At 43.0% G+C, this 21,726-nt stretch overlaps 1 protein-coding gene across 2 annotated transcripts in view; it reads left to right on the forward strand.

Annotated features, from left to right (window-relative positions):
- The window catches only part of RNF8 (ring finger protein 8), a 65,443-nt gene extending 48,941 nt beyond the window's left edge, over window positions 1-16,502 (forward strand). Inside the window, exon 8 of one of the 2 annotated variants that reach the window (XM_023734147.1) lies at window positions 16,462-16,502. In XM_023734147.1, coding sequence (XP_023589915.1) covers window positions 16,462-16,487 — 26 coding nt within the window. In that variant the 3' untranslated portion in view covers window positions 16,488-16,502. Of the gene's footprint in view, window positions 1-4,450; window positions 8,904-16,461 lie in introns of those variants that run through there. The other variant, XM_023734148.1, reaches the window with a different exon arrangement.
- The last annotated feature ends 5,224 nt before the right edge of the window (window positions 16,503-21,726 follow it).

Below are 21,726 nucleotides of genomic sequence, written 5' to 3' on the forward strand. Positions count from 1 at the left end.
TTGATGTTCTAGGGTTTCAGGATTGTTGATTCTCTGTTTGGCTTAGTTTTTCGGATCTTTGTTGTGGAGGGACGGCGTGGTGCTTCTGCCTAGACCGCCATCTTGCCGGAGTCCCTCTCTATACAATTTTTGACTTTTAAAAATTTATCCTTTGCAAAATTATCAAGGTACAGAAAATTAGCTTGTACTAGAAGCTTTTTTCTTATTTTTCCATCCCCTCCCTCCATTTTTTTGCCCCTCCTTTTTTATTTACCTTCCCTTCTTTTGTCTCCTATTGTCTTTCCTTTCTTTGTCATCAAGATGGGTTTTTCCTCTGTTTAATTTCTCTCCCCATCACCCTTATTGGTCTCTGAGAATACACAATTTGAAATGACAAGGACAGCATAGGAACTGTTCACCCAGTGGGGAAGAGGACTGTAATCTTAGTAGAAGTCAGCTCTAGAGTTAATTGAATAGAAGGAGTAGCAATCCAGAAAGTTCTAGAACTTCATATTTTTTGCTGACTCTGTAGTCCTTGTGATTTCTGAATGGTCCTTCCTTCTGGAGGTCAAAAGGCTATTCCTTGACTTTAGTACATTCTGGTGGAGTGTCTTCTCCCTTCACCAAAAGCTACCCACTCACCACAGGCATGGGAAGGCTTTCACAGTTTAGGAGAGTGGCCTTCTGAGATGTGATTAATGATCCTTCAGTGAACCTCAACTCGTAGATTGCTGTGTCTGGGGGAACCACGTTGTGCCAGAATGAAGAGATCAGTGGCTGACCTTGACTACCTGGCCACTTCATCTTTAAAGATGCCCTGAGGAGCACAATGCAGGAGGGTTAGGGACTTTGCTGAACTGACTATGTTGTACTGAAGGTGAAGACCAGTGCTTGCTGGTCAGGGTGGGATCCAGTTGCTGCTGGAGGCCTCCAGGGAAATGCCATCAGCCCCAGCTTGCCCACCAGGCTGGGAAGAGGGACCTAGAGGTGGAGGTGGAGCAGGAGCACGTGGGCTAGAGCTTAAAAAAAAAAGCACATGTGAGTAGCTCTCGCCGACTCTGGGGGTCTGGGCAGGAGGTGCTGTAGATCATTTGTTGCTCTTTACCACAGCAGAAGTTCCTCCTGCCCCCTCCCCTTTTCTTTAATTATTGATAAAACAAAGTTACTTTAACTCTGTAAAAATTGATTCCTTCCTTCCCTCTAATGTGTAACCTGATTTGCTTTTCACATACTCTCCAGGAATTTATTAGAGGATGTTGCCTGTGCAAATATAAAGTAGTATCATTAACCAAAGCAGCTTTTCCTTGAGGATTTCTTGCTTCCTGTACTTAACTCTGCATGAACACAGAGTATTTTTAGAGCAAGCTCAGTTGAATTGGTATTCCAGATTTCCAAAAACTAAGCATAGAGAGTAGCTTGGGTCGCTGATCATGCCTCTTTTACCGTCTCCTCCAATACCATAGAATTAGGTACACTACTGTTGATGCTTCTGTGGATCAGCTGGTTAGATAATGCTGTGTTTTTTAAGAAATCCGATATAACCAGACATGTTTTTATTTCTGGCTAGGATTTCTGCTTGTGAATTGCTCTCTGCTTTCCTACCCTGAAGAGTTTGGACCTCTTTGCTCTTGTCCCATGAAGCCTGAGCCAGAACCAACCCCAGAGAACTGTCTCTTCCTTGCTTCCTTTCTTCTTAGCTCCTGCTAAGTGCCAGGTGCTGAGATAAAAGTGAGCAGAGCATGTGCAGCCCCTGCCCCATGGAGGTTTTGGTCTAGATGCAGGGCCTAGGCTGCTTATAGTAAAGGGCTACGTAAGGGGAAAAAACAGTACCGGGTAGAGGCCACGGGAAAACCCTGAGGAAGTGATGGGGGCAGAGGTGCATATTATAATAGAAGGGCCCGAAGCAAGAGAGCAAAGGGATTTTGAGGGACTGAAAGAAGTGAGATATGACTGGATTGTAGAGGGCCAGAGAGAATGTTGACCAGTGAGGCTGGAAAAAGAGGCAAGACTGGATCATGAAGAGCCACGTTAAAGATTTAGCCTAGGGGCGATGGGAAAACTATCAGAAGATTTTAAATGGAGATCTGAGTGTTGCTGTTTGTATTTTTCTGGATAGTTTAATCTGGCTGGAAAGACATGAATAAATGGTAATGGGGAATAAGAATAAAGGCAGCAATCTAGGCCTCGGGTGATGGTGGCTGGGCTAGAGAAGTAACAGTGGGGATGGAAAGGGTGGATGGATTCGAGAGGTAGTTAAGGGGTTAGAATCTACAGGTTTGTGGGACTGGTTTGCTGTAGGGAGTTAGAGGGAACTGAGTTCAAGGATCTCTCCCAGATTTTTGTCAGGGACACTTGGGTGAATGATGGTACAGTCACTAAAATAAGGAGTTTTGGGGAGGTAGATTTAAAGCACCTGAGGGCATCAGTGGACCTGTTCAGTAGGTATTTGGATATGTGGATCTGGAGCCTGAAAGCCAGGACTGGGTTAAGGTATTAGATTTGAGAACCATGTGCCATGGAAGTGGATAAGCCACTTTGTGTCCTCTCCGCAGGTGGGTAAGAACCGAGGGTCAACTCTCTAGCCCTGAGAAACACCAACATTTAAGGAGTGGGTAGTGGAAGAGGAGTGTGCAGGCCAGACTGATATGAGGAATGGTCAAAGAGAGAGATGGAAAAAGAGAGAAGTGTGTAGCCAAAAAAGATACCAGAATGGTGTGCTTTAAGCCTTCCTGACCACACCCATGTTTGAGGTGGCACCTCTTCTCGTTAAACTCTAGACATCTCCCTATGATTTCTTTGAAAGCATTTACCAAATTGAAATTACATTTGTTTGTGTGCTCTTGCAGAGATTTTTTTTTTTTTCCTTATTCCCTGTGGTATTCTCAGTGCTTCGTATTTGGCACATAGTAGGTCTTCAACAAATGCGTGTTTTTGAATGGTTACAAAGTGCGAATTCAGCAATGTGAAATGCTGCTGAGCAGTTAAGGTAAGGATGAAAAGTTGCCCTTTGTACCACATGTATGGGACATTGGTGACTTTGTCTAGTACAAGTTTGGAGGACTGCTGGGGTCAGAAGCCAGTTAGCAGTGAATTGGAGAACAAGTGTATGAGGTGAAGGAGTAGAGAAGAATAGACAAGTTCTTCAAGAAATTTGGCTGTGACTAAGATGGTAGGGACAAGCCTCAAGAGAAAGCTATAGTTGGAGGAGGAAGTGGGGTAAAAGGAGGTTTTTGTTTTGTTTTTGAAAGACATGAGACATTGAATATGTTTAATTGCTGATGGGAAGGAGCCTGTGGAGGAGATGCTCGGAAGCTGAAATAGTAGTAGATAGGGCAAGATGCTTGGAAGGCAGGAGAGGGGAGGGAATGCAGAGCACAGATGGAGGGATTAGTCTGAAAAAGTAGGAGGGGGTAAATCCTCTGTTTAATAGAGTGAAGAGTGGAATGTAGGAGGCTAGTCAGGGGAATTTCTTGTGGTCTCTGTATCCTTCTGTGAGCTACTAGGTGAAACCATTAGCTGAGAGGAAGGGATGCCTGCTTGGTTCTCTCTTAGCTCTCCAAGGCTGAAGGCTTGCCCAGCTCCAGGACCCACCACCTCAGAAGCTGCACAGAAGTGGGAGAAAGCAACTTTTATAATCCTTTCAATCCTCCCACCAAAGCATTCCAGGCCTCAGTCTCAGGGAAAGGGACAATCTCCTTGGTGGCTTTATTGTGCCCTTAGTGTAGACCAGGTTCCCTACACTCTCTGGGTCGAGAAAGCAGAAGTTATCAGAAAAGGCTGGAGGCCAGTAAATAACCCCTCTTAGCCCGCCCCTCACTGGACAGAGAGAGAACTTCACCTCTCCCTGCCTGTTTCTGTGTATATAATTCATTCCTTTCTTGAGCAGATATTTATTGAGGGCCAGCTTTGTGCTACATGCTGTTCTAGGTGGTGGAAATATACACAGAAGTAAAAATCTAGTAAGTTAGATGTGGTTAGTGCTATGGAGAAAACTAAAGCGGGAAAGGGGGACAGGCGGTGACAAGGAAAGGCTGCAGTTTTTGACAGGGTAGTCAAGGAAGGATCACCGAGAAGGTAATATTTGAAGGAAGTGGCCGTGTTGCCATTTGGGAAAGGTTGTCCCATGCAAGGGAATCATAAGGGGGAGCATGCTCAGTGTGTTGCAGGAACAGTAAGGAGGCCAGTGTGACTGGAGTGCATGAGCGATGGGGAGAGGAGTAGGGGAGGAGGTCAGAAGGCTGAGAGGGGGCAGATGGTGTCGGGCCTGATAGACTTTTGAAAGGACTTTGACTTTTACTTTGACAGAAATGGGGATCAGGGTTTGAGCAGAGAGTGACATGATCTGACTGACATGTTCTAGGTTCACTTTGGTTGCTGTGTGAAGAGACTGAGGGTGGCGAGGATGGAGGCAGAGAGGCCAGGGAGGGAAATGCAGGCTCATCATTCCTTTTTCTTTTCTTTCTCTCTAAAGCAAAGAGCCTGTCCTGAAGACCATGCTCCAGGGCATTTGAAAGACTGCCAGGCAGTGGGAGCTTGGGATGGGTCCGGAGGATTCACTCTGGACATGACTTGGGATGTTCTGGAGGTCATCTTGAGAAGCCAGGTAGGACAGAGACGGAGTTAGCGAGTTCTCCGTCACGAGCCATCGATGCTGGCCTGCCCTGCTGCTGTCGTGTCTGAAGTACTACCCGTACTCATGGAGCCCCCTGCTTATGGGTACTTAATAGACTGCTTCACTACATGTTGAATGGGTTATTCTAGTTCTGTTTTGTTTTCTAAATTTGTTGTTGTTGTTGTTGTTATTATTATTATTATTATTATTGTTTTGGTACCTCAGAAGCATCTTCATTTTGGACAGATTGATTGTACCCTTGTGGCTGCCCTTAAAAGCTAAGTGGCCTCTATTTTGAGAGGATGGAATACCTCTTTGTGAAAACAAGATGTCATTTCCTGGAAATAAAATGTAAAACCTATCGGTTGCTCATCTGGGCTGTGGTGTATTTACCTTTCTTCCCTTTCAGCTCCCAGACAGTCTCACAAGTAAACACTGGCAGCTCATAGATTACAACCATGAAAGTGACTGTATCAGATGATAGACTTTGAAATGAGTATCAGCCTAAGAAGCCAAGCCCAAGATCACGGCTGTGGCAGATGGGCTCTGTTAAACCCCTGACGGTCATGTTTGCTTTTCAGTGCAGAGGTGGATCACTGCTTACCTGGTTTCAGGGTGGAGTAAATTCCTTCCCTGAGCTGGTGTTTGGAGGTGGTTTCCAAATCTGTTGTACCCTATGTCACGAAAATCCACGGGCAATGATTTTATGAGAACTTAGTGTGCTTTTTTTTAAATTAAAAGTCATCTCTTTTTTACCTGCCTCCCCTTTTAAACAGAAAGAAAACCAGTTTTGATGTTTGGGAGAAAAAAGCTTAGGACAACCTGTGGTATCCTTGGTTACCACCAGGGATGCGAATGAGGGAACCTACAGGAAGTTGAAGAGTAGTCGTTTGAAACTGGGGGTCCTCTAATAGGATCACAAAACTGTATATTATATCACTCAATGATTTCCTTCCAGATGGAAAGGTATTTTCCTCTCCCTTTTTACTGCCTACCTGGAGAACCATTCTTTTGTGGTTCTTTATTTATATCCCATGTATTTTCAAAAAGGACTGGAAATTACTGAGTTGCCAACTTTTTAGGGATGGTGGGCTTTTTTTCTTTGTAGACTATACTGTGAATATTGGGATTCTGGAGTCCGTAGTTTTCATTTCCATCTTTCTCACCATGACTACTGATTGAAATACCGGTGGAATCAAGGAAGAAGTAATAAAAATAAATAAATACAATAAATAAAAACATTTATTATAACCACATCATAAAAATTCTGAAAAAACGGAAAAGAAGGAAAAGGTTATTACCATCTTAATGTAATAACCTCCTATTTCCTCCCATGAATGTGTTTTGTTTATATGATTACATGGGTGTATGTAAATTTTTGTATATTCTGGGTATTTTTTCTTGTTCACAGATTAGTTAGAAGATTACAGATATACACTTTTTGAATACATAATATGTTCACATAGTTTGAAATCAAAAGATGCAAAGGGCATAAAGTAAAAAGCCTTCTCCCTGGTCCCCCAGTGACCACTTCCCCTCCATACAGAGATGAGTGTTACCAATTTCTTGTGTATCCTTCCAGAGATCTTCTGTGTCTCCACAAGCAAATACATGTATGTGTGGTCTTTTATTTTGCACAAATGATAGCAAAAATTGTACACTATTTTATGCCTTGTTTTTTTTTTTTCAGATATATCTTGGCGACAGTTCATGTCAGTACATAAAGAACTTCCTCTCTCTTTGTTACAGCTACCTAGTATTCCATTGTGTGTTTGTACCATAGTTTATTTTTCCAGTCTTATTTTTGATGGAAATCTGGGTTGTTTCAAACCTTTTTCTCTTAAAATAATGCTGCAGTGAGCACCCTTATACATACATCATTAGAGGAAAAATCTTCAAGGAAGAAGTGTTTCAACTCGAAGAGCCTGAAGGCCATCCACACAGACTGACCTTACATACTGACCTTTCCCTCCCGTAGCTGCTGGACACTGAGTGACTGGCAGTCCCTCCTTTGAGAAAATAACATCCCTCTGCAGTGTGCCATACAGACTAGGAAAATGAGCTCTCAAAGACAGACTGTAAAGAATAATAAGTAAATAAAACTTAAATTAAAATTTAAAAGTCAGACTACCTGGGTTTGAATCCCAGCCCTGCCATTTGTAGCTCTGTGACCTTGGGCAAGTTACTTACTTTCTCTGAGCCTCTGTTTCTTCATCTCAGAAGTGTTGCAAAGTGTTACTGTGAGGCCTAAATAATCGTCCCCTTTATTATTGCACTGCTCACAAATAAAAACCTGAATGTTCTATTTTAAAAGACACAAACAAACCAAAAATTAACCCAAAATTTCCCATAATTTCTCTGATCTCCAGAATGTTCTTTCCCTGGAGAGATATCTGATATTAAACATCATCTGCATTTTGCTTGCCTGGAAAAATACATGGTAACTTTTCTGCCTCCCAGTACCAAACTGCAGCATAGCTGAGCCCCTCTGCTGTGCAGTCTGGCTCTAATTAAAGGCATGTTCTCTACAGCAGGGCTCTGAGAGACTGGGTAAAGAGGGTTTGTTTCAGTTTCTGGCTTTATTATTAAGCAGATGAACACAGCCGGCTATGTGAAGGCCTTTACAGTGAGTGGCAGGTGTCCCATATCCATCTGATTATGTTAACCTAGAAAGAGCTCACTCTACCTCTTGGCATGCTTCCTCTCAGCAATCACACTGTGCCAGGGCTGGGGACTTTGGCCTTTGTAAGTTGGATTGCTGGATACCCATCATCTGTTTCTCTGACTGGAGGGTGCCGTTTTTATAGAAAGACCTAAATCCCCTCGTTATCTCCAGCTCTTCTCTCACACTGCTTTTTCTTCCTCTGTAAACGACCATCCAGGCAGTAACACCACAGCTGCAGGAGTGCCTGGGATGGGCAGCTCTCTCCGACTGCCCATTTGATTTTTACAACGTGACTCTGGCTTGAATCTCTCCGCCTCATATCTAAGGATAACCCAGAAACTCTGGGGCATCCTAGGTATGTTCGTCTCGACAACTCATTTTCCCAGGCCTGTAACAAATGTTCTGATTAGTTCTGACAGAAATTAAATGTCTAACTTGCATTGTGGTCCTTAAGAAAGGAGAATCGTGGAATTGTTGTTCCTCGCCCAGAGACAGTCTTATTAACAGGTACAGGGCCTGATTTGAGCACATTGCTGCCATCCGTTACAGTACTAAGGAGGCCAAGGACTTATTCTTCAGGACACCAGCTAGCTTCATTCAGAGAAAGAAAACTTTCCACCTGGTCAGCTTCTTCAGCTTTTTCTACAAATGGGACTTGAGGCAGTAGGAGTAGGGGCTCCTGGGAAGAAGGTGGAGCCTTGTGTTAGTAAGAAATAATGAAGTGTCCTATTTAGCTGATTCTTCAGTTTAGAACATCTGAATCCTAGCAAGGGCCGGGCCTCTAGTAAGTGTCCAACAAATATTCAGATGCTGTAATTCCTTCGTCTGCAGCATCCCCAAACAATGCACCCATCATGGGCTTCCTGAATTCATTGATTTCATTATCTGCATGAACTACTTCCTGCTTGCTGCTGCTTTACCAAAATCTAACTCAGATCCAGTTTCCAGACCCATTGTCCCTGCTGTCTACTCCCCTTCAGGCACTGTATTTTAATCTGGTGTGACTTTTTTTTTTGTCATACAATGGCCGTTTGATGTTTCTAATAAATACAATTCAGCAATAGTTTTTGAATGCCCATTGTTTACTATGTACTGCTCTAGGTGTCTGGGGGCATGGGGATGGCAAAACAAAAAGAAACTTGTGAATCTAAGGGGTCAAAAAGTCAAAAGCTTCCCACAGAGGTTTTATCAGATTCTGTGGGAGGGATTTAGACAGGGCTGCCTACTGAGCTAGCATATTGGGTGTTTCTTCGTATTCCTCAAACTCCAGGCTACTCTGGGCCTACACCAAGATTCAAAGCTGGCATTTCACACTTGTAGGACTTGGGTAGCTGGTCTAACCTGGCTAGATGTGCTGAGCTGTCTCAGTGTACCTCTCCTTATACGTCCCCTCAGGCTGTAGGGATCACCTTAGAGATGAAGCTCTCTGGGGCCTTTACCCAGTGCTAGCCAGGAGCCTTTGAGGGCACCTCTGAGGCAAATTTGCATCCCCAGCATGGAGTACAGGCCCTGAATATGCCTTCCACACTACACAAGAACACCACAGTCCTGTGCAGGCAAGCACCCAGGACATTGCCGAGGGAGTCTCAGGTGACACTACTTCAGCCAAGGTTGTTGTTGTTTTATGCCATTGAGTCAATTCCAACTGATAGCAGCCCTATAGGACAGGGTAGAACTGCCTCAAAGAGCTTCCCAGGCTGTAATCTTTACGGAAGCAGATCCCCAGGCCTTTTCTCCCACAGAACTGCTGATGGCTTCCAACCACTGACCTTTTGGTTATCAGCCAAGTGCTTAACCTTGTGCCACTAGGGCTCCCTTCAGTCAAGGTAGGCACAGCCAAATGTTTCTAAAGCTCATGTTGATGCCAAACATACCTGGTGGTGGATGGGGGCAAGTTTTCAGGACCTTGTGCTTTTGTGAGTTTATGCCTAGCTGCGAGGGGACTCTACTGAACTCATGACCCTTTCGTCAGTGTCATCAGTTCCTTACCTCCTTACCTGGACCTCTCCCGGTGGTGCACTGGCCTCAAGCTGATTGTACACATCTCTTCCCAACTTCACATTTAGTGACATCACGATAGCTTGAAATCAGCCGTGGTGGGAGTATTTACACCATGGAAATTAGCGAATACTACAATCAGAGTTTGTTTCCCAACCCTCTCCAGAGAGCCAGTTTAACATTTACTAGCACACCACGGGCATCTCCCTACATACATGGTTGACTCCTGAGGTCTTTTTAGTCCTTGTGAAAAAGCCAGTGGTCAGGCCAAAGGTGCTATCCTGGTGCTCTGGAATTACTCCAGAATGTTGGTGGTGTCACTACAGAGGCAAGGAAAATGGCCTTCCCTACAGTTCTGGGCCATACTTTGGCACCTTTGGAGTTGCCAACACCTTCAGAGTCTCCGAAGTTTCTCAACAAAATAGCTGCTGACCATTAGTTTCATAACCACTGGGCCCAGACCTGATCCCAGAGGCCAGGGAGAAGGCAGTTGCCATGTTATCTCTTGCAACTCTCCCCCTCATTTCCTTCCTCACTTACATGAGTCCTCATAGCCATGAATGCAGATAGACACTTGATGGAGGGAGTGGGGGAAAGGGATATAATCAACACCAGCAGTGCTCTGCACAGCCATTCAGACAGTGTGCTCTGTTATACTTCCTCAAGCAGCCTTCCTCTAAGAATCCTTTAACAGAGGGCGGGGATGGGCATTGTGACTATGGCACTGTCCATTTCTCCAGAGCTGGACCCTTAGTGCTGGATGGTGTGAACTACCTTTCACTCTAGCATGCCTGAGCCATGTGAATCTGGATACTACCCTCCCTCCCAAGGGATACCAGGTTCCCATCATGCAAGCTCTGGCTTCTTCTAACATGGGCATGAGTTGTCCTGGGCAGCACTCTTCCTGATTTGGGAAAAATTCAGGCATGCTGTAACTAAGAGCTGGCAGCTGCCTTTGACTCAGAGGCCACAATATGGGGCTGGAAGGTAGACCTTGTGAGCAGGCTGATTTCCCAGTGAATGTAGCCATGTTATTTGTTTCCAAGTGTGCAGCCCTCACAGAACAGCAGTGGCTATCCTCTTATTCCTATTTGAAGAACTTTGTTACCCATCTTCTGCCACTGGTCCTGAACCCCAGGGAATAGAAAATAGAGTCTCCAGTACCTCACCTTCAGATGCCTGAATGTGGGGGGCAGAACTGCTCACCTTCCCTTGTCCTTCTGGAATTATCCAGCCCCTTCTAAGGAGAACTTAGCTTCTGAATCCCTTGGGAAGGGAGTTTTCAGCATCATTCATTCATTTGTTAAATACCCAATACCTGCTAAGTACTATGCTAGAGGTACTAGGGTAACAACAAGAAAAAGACAGACACAATTCCTGACCTTATGGAACTTGTCCTGTGGAGGACACAAAGTAACAAGTGTCTAAGTAGGGACAGTATAAGAAGCCAAGACAGCACAGAGAGGGGGCACCTAGCCCAGACTGGGGCATAGGAGGCTTCCTGGAGGATGTGACATCTAAGCTGAAGGCCTGAAGGATGACTAGGGATCACCAGACTAAGAGTGGGGAGAGGATGGAAGTAGGGAGGGTCAAGGAAGAGTGTTCTGGGTGGAGAAAAGTAGGAAAGCATGGAAGTCAGAGAGAGAGCATGGCCTTTTTAAAGAAGTGAAAGACATTCTGTGTGACTGGATTGTAGAGTTCCAGAAGAGAAGCTGATCATAGTCCAATAACATTTATTGAGCATTGTTACCTGCACTTTAGATTAATTAACTCTTATAAGAACCCTGTTACTACACTTTATAGGTGAGAAAATGGAGACAATGAGAGATTAAGTAACTTGCCCAAGGCCCCAAGAGTTACTGGAAGTAAGAAAATGAGGCTGAAGAAGTGATCAGGCCCTATTATGGAGTTAGGACTTCATCCTAAGAACAGTGGGAAGCCATTGAAGGTCATAATCAGGGAAGTGACATTTTCCTGTTTTAGGAGGATTGCTCTGACTGTGGTATGGAGGGTGGGTTATTGGAGGGAGGACAAGAGGATCCAGGGGACCACTAAAGCAATTGCAGTAATCCAGGTAAGAGGTTAGATGACCTGAATTAAGACACTGGCAGTGGAGGTGGAGAGAAGTGGAGGATTTCACAGATATTTAGCAGGTGTATTGGGCAAAATTTAGGATTAATTGGATGTGGGGTGAGGGAGAGTCTGGAGTCAAGAGTGACCACTGGCTACTGCCTGGGACAGTGACCTCAGTGATAGCATTCACTAAAATAACTCAGAAGGAGGAAAATGTTTGAGGGAAAAATGTTGTGCAAGGATGAGTTCCATTCTGGAATTGTTGAGTTTGAAGATACCAAAAAGAAAATTGCATGGAGTAGTTACAAAGTCCCTATACATGCTAATTAGTATGCTCCCTTTCAAATTTTAATTTTTCCTCATAGTCTTCTGGACATCATTTTCCATTCCATAGTGATGGGTTAGAAGTCATTAAAGTAGTTCTAGATAGTGGCTTTCAGGAATTCAACTGTCATTAGGTAGACTTGGGAATTTTCTCTTTCATAGCCCCCTGAGGCAAATTGTCACACATTGTTAAGTATGCCATATGATATCAGAGACACATCCATTCCAACATCCACTGAATTGGTTGTCAAGATAAATATTCACCAACTGGGAGAGCCTAAGTGCCAGACGGAGCAGGAGAGTTGTTGCTTCAAGACCTTGCTCATGCAGATGTGGGGGGGAAATCACGTGTAAAGAATACTCAAGCATCGTGATTGACATTTGTGACAAAAATAAATATCCATCAAATGATCTTCCGAAATTGCTGCCCAACTCAGGACAAGAGGAGGCTGCTGCTGTGGGACAGAAGACATCGTGCCACACACAAGAAGTTTGTGGCTTCCCAACATAGGAGTCAAGACTTCAGAGGTGAAATCTGGGCTGGCAATACAGTTGTGGGAGTCGTGGATGTATCGATGGTCATTGGGGTCATAGAAGAGAGTAAAATCCACCAGGAAGAGTGGGCAGAGGGAGAAATGACCCAAGATGGAACTCTGAGGGATACTGACATTCAACGGAGTGGCCTGCTGAGACCAAGAAGGGATAGGAGGCAAGAAGTATTAAAAAATAAAAGATGATATATTGCAGAGGGCAAGGGAGTGTTTCATGAAGCCAGGAGTGGTTGACCAGACCAAAGGTTGCTGTACCATCAGGTAAGATGTAAGACCTAAAGAAAAAGTACCAATGGGTTTAGCATCCAGGAGGTCCTTGGAAGAGCAGTTTTAGTGGCATGGTGGAGGCAAAACAACCATTTGCCCTGCATTAGGGAGTGAGTAAGAAATAAAGAATTGTAAGACTCCATGGCAACCAACAACAACAAAATTTTAAGGGGAAAAAAGGAGGGGAGGTGGAGAGAAAAGTCTGAAGACTTGGTAGCGGGAAGTTGAGGAATTTTTCTACTGATGGTTTCTATTTCTTCTTTGAATGAAGGGAAAGAAGTGGTGGGATCAGAGATTTGAAGAAAGTGGAGAAGGTCTGAAATAGCTACTGCACAGAACTCACTAGGGAAACAGAAGGATTGCTGGGTTGCACGAAGGTATGGTGACCAGGGAGGCCAAGGATTTCTGTGGCATCAGTGGAGTCCCTGGGTGGCACAAATGGTTAAACGCTCAACTGCTAGCTGAAAGGTTGGCAGTTCAAAGCCACTCAGAGGAGCCTCGGAAGACGGGCCTGGTGACTGCTTCCAAAAGATCACAGCCTTAAAAAACCATATGGAGCAGTTCTACTATGCACACATAGGGTCACCGTGAGTCAGAATCGACTTTATGGCAACTAACAACAACAACAGAGCCCTGGTGGTGCGGTAGTTAAGAGCTCAGCTGCTAACCAAAAGGTCGGCAGTTCGAATTCACCAGCTGCTCCTTGGAAAGCCTATGGGGCGGTTTTACCCTGATGTATAGGGTAGCTATGAATCAGAATCGACTCAACGGCAACGGTGTTTTTTTTTTTTCAGCAACAACAACAGTAGGCACTGGTGTGTGATTTTCCCTGACAGGGCTCCGTCCCCTATGTCTGGAGAAAATGGAGCTGGATGGATTCAGGGTTGGGATTTTGGCAAGGGGGTGCCTAGGGATGAAGAGGGGTTGAAGTGATGAAACTTGGAATTAAGGCTGGTTGGGGTAGAAAATGAAGGAAGACAGGAAGGAGCTGATAAATAAAAAGTAGAGAGGGCCAGGGCCTGGAGGAGGTGCCTGCAGAGTCAAAAAATGGTATGTGAAAGAAAGAGCTTGAAGTCAGAGAACAGATGTGGATTTAGAATTTAAAAGCTGTAACAGTTCCATGACCAAACATGGATGTCCTCATCCGAAAAGAAAATGATAGGCTTTGCCCCATGAGCACTGTCCTTCATGAAATAATCTTGAATGTTCTTCTTAAATATATTTATGAACACACTGCAATTATGGGTATATTCTTCTTATCACTATATTAATTAAAAATAAGAATGTATTATTAAAGAATATAAGAACTGTCAGCGTCAAGAATATATTATTATTATACCCTTAATCTCCCACTCTCTTCTCCCCTTAATTTCCAGCTGCAACAGCAGGATGTTGTGCAGACAAACTAAGCATTATTTTAAAATGCTATTACAAAAATCTTCTTTGGCTCTTGTCCTTTTCCTGCAACCGTCCTACCTACATTTGTCCTTCCTTTTTGGTCACCCAGCACCTGAACTACTTTCTTATGCTTAACTAGCCTCCGTCTTTATGAAGCAAAGCCCACCGTCAACTCCACCTCCCCACCCCCCACCCAAGAAACTGAAAATACCAGACACTTGCTTTCCCAGCATCCCTCACAGCTAGAGCTGGACACATGACTAAAAACAAAACCAAACCCATTGCCTTGTGTCGATTCCGACTCAGAGGGCCCTATACGACAGAGTAGAACTGCCCCATAGGGTTTCTGTCTTAGTCATCTAGTGCAGCTTTAACAGAAATACCACAAGTGGATGGTTTAACAAAGAGAAATTTATTCTCTCACAGTCTAGTAGGCTACAAGTCTAAATTCAGGGTGTCAGCTCCAGCGGAAGGCTTTCTCTGTCGGCTCTGGAGGAAGGTCCTTGTCATCCATCTTCCCCTGGACTAGGAGCTTCTCTGAGCAGGAACCCCGAGTCCAAAAGACACGCTGTTCTCCCAGCGCTGCTTTCTTCCTAGTATGAGGTTCCCACTCTATGCTTGCTTCCCTTTCTTTTATCTCTTGTAAGATAAAAGGTGGTGCAGGCCACACTCCTGGGAAACTGCCTTTACATTGGATCAGGGATCTGACCTTAGTAAAGGTGTTACAATCCCACCCTAATCCTCTTTAACGTAAGATTACAATCAGGAAATGGAAGACAACCACACGGTACTAGGAATCATGGCCTAACCAAGTAGATACATATTTTGGGGGGACACAACAGTTTTCAAGGCTGTAATCTTTATGGAAGCAGACTGCCACATCTTTCTCCCTCAGAGCAGCTGGTGAGTTCAAACCACCGACCTTTCAGTTAGCAGCCTAGTGCTTAACCACTGCACCACCAGGGCTCTGACACATGACTAGGCTCCATCAATTAGACACATTCAAGCTGTGAATTGGAAACTAATGATGTAAAAAATTCAGGACTAGCAGAATCATGGTTCTGTGAGGGTGGCAGCTGAGAAGTCTAGGAATGGTTGTGGCAACAGTTCTAGCAGCATTGTCCAAAGTCAAGGGTATTTGCCATGGAAGCTTTGGTGTCTGTGCCCAGGTGCCGGAGACAGTGATGACTTCACCAGACTGGTTCTACAGTGTGATTTGGGGCATTTTTCCTGGCTGTATAGCCACCAAGCCTTGTTCTTTGGTCCTCACAAAGATACATCTTTCTTAATCCTTTCAATATTCCTTTTCTAGTAAGTGTAGCCAGAATCCATTTCTGTTGTCTGCACCTGAGTCAGAGACTGACAGAGCCTGGTCCACCTTGCCTCAAGTGGATGAGCTAGCCTATATCCCCCAAAATATTCCTTTTGACTTGAGTTAGCATCATCCAATTTCCATTGCTTGTGTGGGTGGCAGCATGGAGTGATGAAGAGAGTATGAGCTTTGAGTCTACCTTTTACTCACTCTGTGACCTTCAGCTAGTTACCGAATCTCTTTGGCCTCAGTTATTTCCTCTAACAGATGAGAAGGCATTCTCTGCTCTGACCCACTCTGGTTATAGAACTTGGGCAATCTCTCAAAGTTCTGCGCTGAGTACTGAGCGCCAGACTGAGCTGCTGATTGATGGTACCACCTTTAGCACATCTTAGGGTTCTCTTTTAAGTTCCTAATATCCTAAAACAAATGGGTTTATCTGCTCTCCTCCCCAACCCATTATCTTCCCTTGCAAACCCAGGAGATACTGGGCAGCTTGGGGACAGTGGATATTCCAGAGGCTGAGGGAGGTGGGAAGCAAGAGGGGATGGAGGGAGCTACCTAAAAATCCAAGGAGGAGAGAGATAAACATCCTCAACCTCACCTTCTTGCAGAGGGACTGTCTTGCAAGGAGCTTCTTCAGAGAAAACATATCGCACATCCTGGAGATCAGGCCCTGGTGTTACCGCTAAGGGCATAGAGGCCCTCCAGACTCAATGGGTCCTTGTCTTTCTCATGTAAGAATACACAGAGGAGACAATTTGGGGTTCAGCTCTAACAGGTTTATTTTACTTGTGACAAAAGGAGTCAGTGGGGGCTCATGCCACTCCAAAAGACTGACTCGAAGAGGGGAAGCAAGGCTAGGGCTTATATGGGTTTGGTGGAGGAAACAGAGCAATGAATATTCAGTGGGTTTCTTTGAAGGGGCAGGTACTTTTCAGAATGGCCGTGCATACTAATTAGGTTGCACGCGCATCTGGAATCCAGGATGGAACCCACTGATATTCAAGATGGAGTCCCCTCGGCAGCCCTTGGCATCACTTAGAGGATATGGCGCAGGCACACTGATCTTCTGTACTACTTCGCCCCCTTCGGTGGGCCAAGGGAGGTCAAACAGCGGTCATGCTTTATTCTTCTGGGCATGTGGAGGCTATAAGAAGGGGGAAAGGACTAGAAAAACACTAAGGAGGAAGTAGTAATTCACGGGTTGTTCTAACCTTATTTTATGTTGACAGGATGTGGTTCCTGTTTACCCAACTTCTAGGTAGTAATCTTTTAACAGCTCTTTTATTCCACCAGCACAGCTAACCCTACCTGCCTCACTGGGACAGAGTCACCAAGTACTCAGGCCTTACCCCTACTCTTCTCAAGATCCTTCAGCTTGACATTTTGTAACATGGATAATTGTGCAATCTGAGTGTGGGCCAAGCAGTTTCAAACATATATGATGGTGGCTGTAACTTATTGTTAGCCAACACATGATACAAGTCATGTATAGAGTTACAAGTTCTGTGAGCAGCAGAGATTCTTTTACTTTTCTCTTTAAACTTTTTTTTTAATTTTTGTACATTGTCTGTGTTTTGAAGTAGAGGCTTAAAAACACAGTATGTTGTACAGGTGGTATTTGTATGTTATTTTTCTTTGAAAAATACCTAGTATTTAAAAAAAGAAAACTGGTGATGGGTCTTCTGGTTATGTAAAGATGGCCAAGTGAGGAGATCGGCAAATCATCTCCCCCTAAAAAAGCAACTTTTTTTTTTTTTTTAGTTGTGCTTTGGATGAAGGTTACAGAGCAAATTATTTTCTCATTATTTCTCATTAAAACAGTTAGTACACTTATTGTTTTGTGACATTGGTTGCCAACCCTGCAACTTGTCAACACTCTCCCCTTCTTGATCTTGGGTTCCCCATTTCCATTCATCCAGCTTTCCTGTCCCCTCATGCGTTCTTATCCTTGCCGCTGGGCAGGTGTGCCTACTTAGTCTCGTATACATGGTTGAGCTATGTGAATTACTGTTTGTTTTACGGACCTGTCTAATCTTTGGCTGAAGGGTGAAAAAAAAACTATTCATGAAAGCAAAACACATTAAAAAACAAACAAACAAAAAAAAAAAAACCTAACTTTTTCAGTGCTCTAGAAATCAACTAAAGGCATACAACCATACGAGAAGCATTTATGTTTGAAAAGCTGCTGAACTTCAGATAAGAACAGTGGGAATCTGTGTTGCTGTGGTCTACAGCTGCTTCATCTAACTCCTCCCCAATTTGTTCAACATAGAAGTTCTGCTAGAATGTGGCAGGCTGTGAGGACTGGCAGCTTCTCTGCTGCAGTTGAAAGGGGTTCACTCAGTTTGAAGCAGTGGATGATGACCATGCCCAGTGGCACTGTTGGTGGAAATGATGATTTCAGGGGCAGGTAAGCAGGGAGGGCCAATGGCTCTACTAGCTTGAGGTTGTGGTCTTGCTTGGGACAAGCTTATTCCTGGATGAGGCAGCACACCTGTGCAAAGAAGACTGGAAGGAACCCAAGTCAGCTACACATTCCTGAGGTTGTGTGCGTGTGCATAGGCGATACAAAAGGTGTCAACAGAAAGTAAAAGCTGGGGAAGACTTGAAAATTGCCTAAAGTTTGAATGTCATTCCCTACCCCCACACAGATCTATCAGCAGAAGATGGAAGGTTTACTGGCTTGAGGGGGTTGAGCACAACCTCTGTCAATCAGTGACTGACCACTAAGCTACACAGACATGGGATGAGCTTAGGAGATCAGAAATAAAACTAAGAACTAAAAAGAAACAAACAGACCAAACAAACAAACACAGAGAAAAAAACCAGAGACATCAGCAGCTGCATATCACAGGGAACACAGACACCACAATTTAGCTTAGAAAATATATTAAACAGAGAGAAAAAAACAAAAACAAAAATTAGCAATAACAGCAACCTTCTGGGGAAAAATTTAGAATCCACGGTTACTACAATAGATTATCTAAAATGTCCAATTTTCAACAAAAAAATAAAAGACATGCATAGGAAGAGGAAAGTGTGACCTAAGCTAAGGGGGAAAAAACACTCAATAGAAACTGACTCTGAGTGTTACAAATGTTGGATTTAACAGTCAAGGACTTCAAAGTGAGTATTGTAAACATGTTCAAAGAACCAAAAGCAGCCATGTTTAAAGAATTAAAAGAAAATGTGACAACAATGAGTCAACAAGTAGAGATTCACAAGAAGGAGGTAGAAATCATAAAAAAAGAACCAAATAGAAATTATGGAGTTGAAAAGTACAATAACTAAATGAAAAATGCATTAGAGGGGCTTAGTTGCAGATTTGAGATGATAAAAAATTATCAGTGAACTTAAATCAATAGAAATTACTCAATCTGAAGAACACAGAAAAAATAGATTGAAGAGAAATAAACAGAGTTTCAGAGACCTGTGGGAAAATGTCAAGCACCCTGAGATATGTCTCATAGGAGTCCTAGAAGAAGAGGAGAGAGAGAAAAGAGCAGAAAAAAAATTGTTGAATAAATAATGGTCATAAACTTCCAAAATTTGATTTAAAAACATTAATCTACAGATGCAAGAATGTAACTGTCATGGATTGAATTGTGTCCCCCCAAAATATCTGTCAACTTGGCTAGGTCATGATTCCCAGTATTGTATGATTGTCTGCTATTTTGTCATCTGATGTGATTTCCCTATGTGTTGTAAATGCTATCACTATGATGTAATAAGATGAATTGGCAGCAGTTATATTGATGAGGTCTACAAGATTAGGTAGTGTCTTAAGCCAATCTCTTTTGAGATATAAAAGCAAGAAGTGAGCAGAGAGACATGGGGACCTTATACCACTAAGAAAGCACTGCCAGGAGCAGAGTGCGCCCTTTGAACCTGAGGTTCCTGCACTGAGATGCTCCCAGATTAAGTGAAGGTTGATGAGAAGGCTGACAGAGAGAGAGGGAAAGTCTTCCCCTGGAGCTGACACCCTGAATTTGGACTTTAACCTACCAGACTGTGAGAGAATAAATTTCTCTTTGTTAAAGCCATCCACTTGTGGTATTTCTGTTATAGCAGCCCTTGATGACTAAGACAGCAACAAACTCCAAGTAGAATAAATACAAAAAGATCTACACCTAGACATCTTGTTGAAAAACAAAGAGAATATCATGAAAGCAAGAGAAAAATGACTTGTCACATACAGGGGAGCATCAATACAACGATTCCATCAGAAAGAATGAAAGCCAGAAGACAGTGGAGTGGCATATTCAAAGTACTGAATGAAAAAAATTTACATCCTTGATTTTCCTATGTCCTGTAAATCCTACCTCTATAATGTTAATGAGGCAGGACTTAGTCTACAAGATTAGGTTGTATATTGAGTCAATCTCTTCTGAGATATAAAAGAGAGAAGCAAGCAGAGAGACAGGGGGACCTCATACAACCAAGAAAGCAGAGCCAAGAGTGGAGCACGTCCTTTGGACCCAAGGTCCCTGTGCTGAGAAACCCCTAGACCAGGGGAAGATTGATGACAAGGACCTTCTCTGCAGAGCCGACAGAGAGAGAAAGCCTTCCCCTGGAGCTGGCACCCTGAATTCGGACTTCTAGCCTCCTAGACTGTGAGAGAATAAAATTTTGTTTGTTAAAACCAAAGAAAAGAAAATTTTACATCTAGCAAAACTATCCTTCAAAAAATGAAGGCAAAATATATTCCCAAAGAATGAGAGATTTTGTTGTTAGCAGACCTGCCTTACAAGAGATACTAAAGGGAGTCCTTCAGACTGAAAGGAAATGGCACCAGAGAGCAACTTGAATCCATAGGAAGAAATGAGGAGCATCATAAATGGTAAATATGTGGATTAATATAGAAGACTTTACAAATATATTATTTCTCATTTATTCTCTTACATATTTAAAAAGATAGGATTGTATAAAGCAATAATTATAATACTGTATTGTTGGGTTTATAACACATGTAGATGTAATATATATGACAATAAAAACTTTATGAGAAAACCAGATGATATATCTAGGAAGACACAGAAAGTTACTTGATATCAGGTGCAACAATAGACAAATTCCAGGAAGGTTACTGTTCTTGAGCTACTGCTGCTATAATTCACCTGTCTTTCTGAGGACTCAGTCATTAAAAGTGATAAAACCAGATAAAGTGTAAAACTTGCCTTGTTTTACTAACTTGTTATACATATTTCTTAGATACCATTTTACATAACATACTTTTTTTTCTGTGAAGATTTGTGAAAAGAGAGAAAAGCAGCAAGAATATAGAAATACTGAACATCACCAACCAACAGAATGTAATCGACACTTACAGAACACTCCACCCAACAACAGCAGAATACACATTCTTCTGAAGTGTTCGTGTGCAGTAAGATAGATGCTAACCTGTGTCATAAAATAAAATGTAACATATTTAAAAGAATTGATTGAAATCATACAAAGTAAGTTCTCTGACTATAATAGTATTAAAGTAGAAATCAATAACGGATAACTGGAAAATCTTCAAATACTTGGAAATTAAATTATTTTAAATAATTAATGTGAATAATCAATGGGTTAAAAAGAAGCATCAAGGGAAATTAGAAAATATTTTGAACTGAATGAAAATGAAATCACAACATATCAAAATTTGTGAGATGCAACTAAAGCAAGCTTAGAAGGATATCTACAACATTAAATGCTTTTATCAGAAAAGAAGGGCCACAAATCAACAATCAAAGCTTCTACATTAAGAAACTAGAAAAAGGAGAGACAATAAACCCAAAGCAAGCAGAAGAATGTAAATAATAAAGATATATACATAATTCAATAAAATTTAAAACAGAAAAATAAAGATACCAAAAGCTCGTTCTTTGGAAAGATCAGTAAAATTGATAAACTCCTTGCCAGACTAACAAAGACAAAAGGAGAGAAGATATAAATTACCAATATTAGGAATGAAAGATGGAAATTCTTCACAAATCCTGAACACATTAAAAAGATAATAGAGCTGGTTCCGGCAAAATGGCATTCTAGGCAGAAGCACCACGCTGTCCCTTCACAGCAAAGATCCGAAAAACTACGCCGAACAGAGAATACAACAATCCTGAAACCCTGAAACATCAAATGAAGAGATAAAGAACTCAGCCAAGCACCAAATGGAGTGAGAAAACTGACAGAGAACGGAGAGTGAGGAGAGATTCATGCAGAGGTCCCCTACAAGCTATCGCAGCGTGGATCTGCCATCTTGGACTCCTATCGGAGACCAGCAAACGGAGTACCAGAAAGCAGCCTCATGGAGCGTCCAGCGGGAGATAAAACAACTGGTAATTTGCGATATATGCTTTCTCACCCCCCACCCTTCTTCACCCCAACTCGGCCTCCTCTGCTTCCCGTGGCCACAGTCTCTTGACTGGGAAACACTGGCTGCTTGGATTCCACACACCCAAACGGGCTGGCTCTCTGAGTGCCATTTGTTGGCTGCTGGTGTTGCTTTTTTCCGTTTCTTTTGATTTCTTCCTTACCTCTCACCACCTCCCCCTCCTTT

Source organism: Trichechus manatus, unplaced genomic scaffold, assembly GCF_000243295.1.
Source record: "Trichechus manatus latirostris isolate Lorelei unplaced genomic scaffold, TriManLat1.0 scaffold00065, whole genome shotgun sequence".
Taxonomy (NCBI): Eukaryota; Metazoa; Chordata; class Mammalia; order Sirenia; family Trichechidae; genus Trichechus; species Trichechus manatus.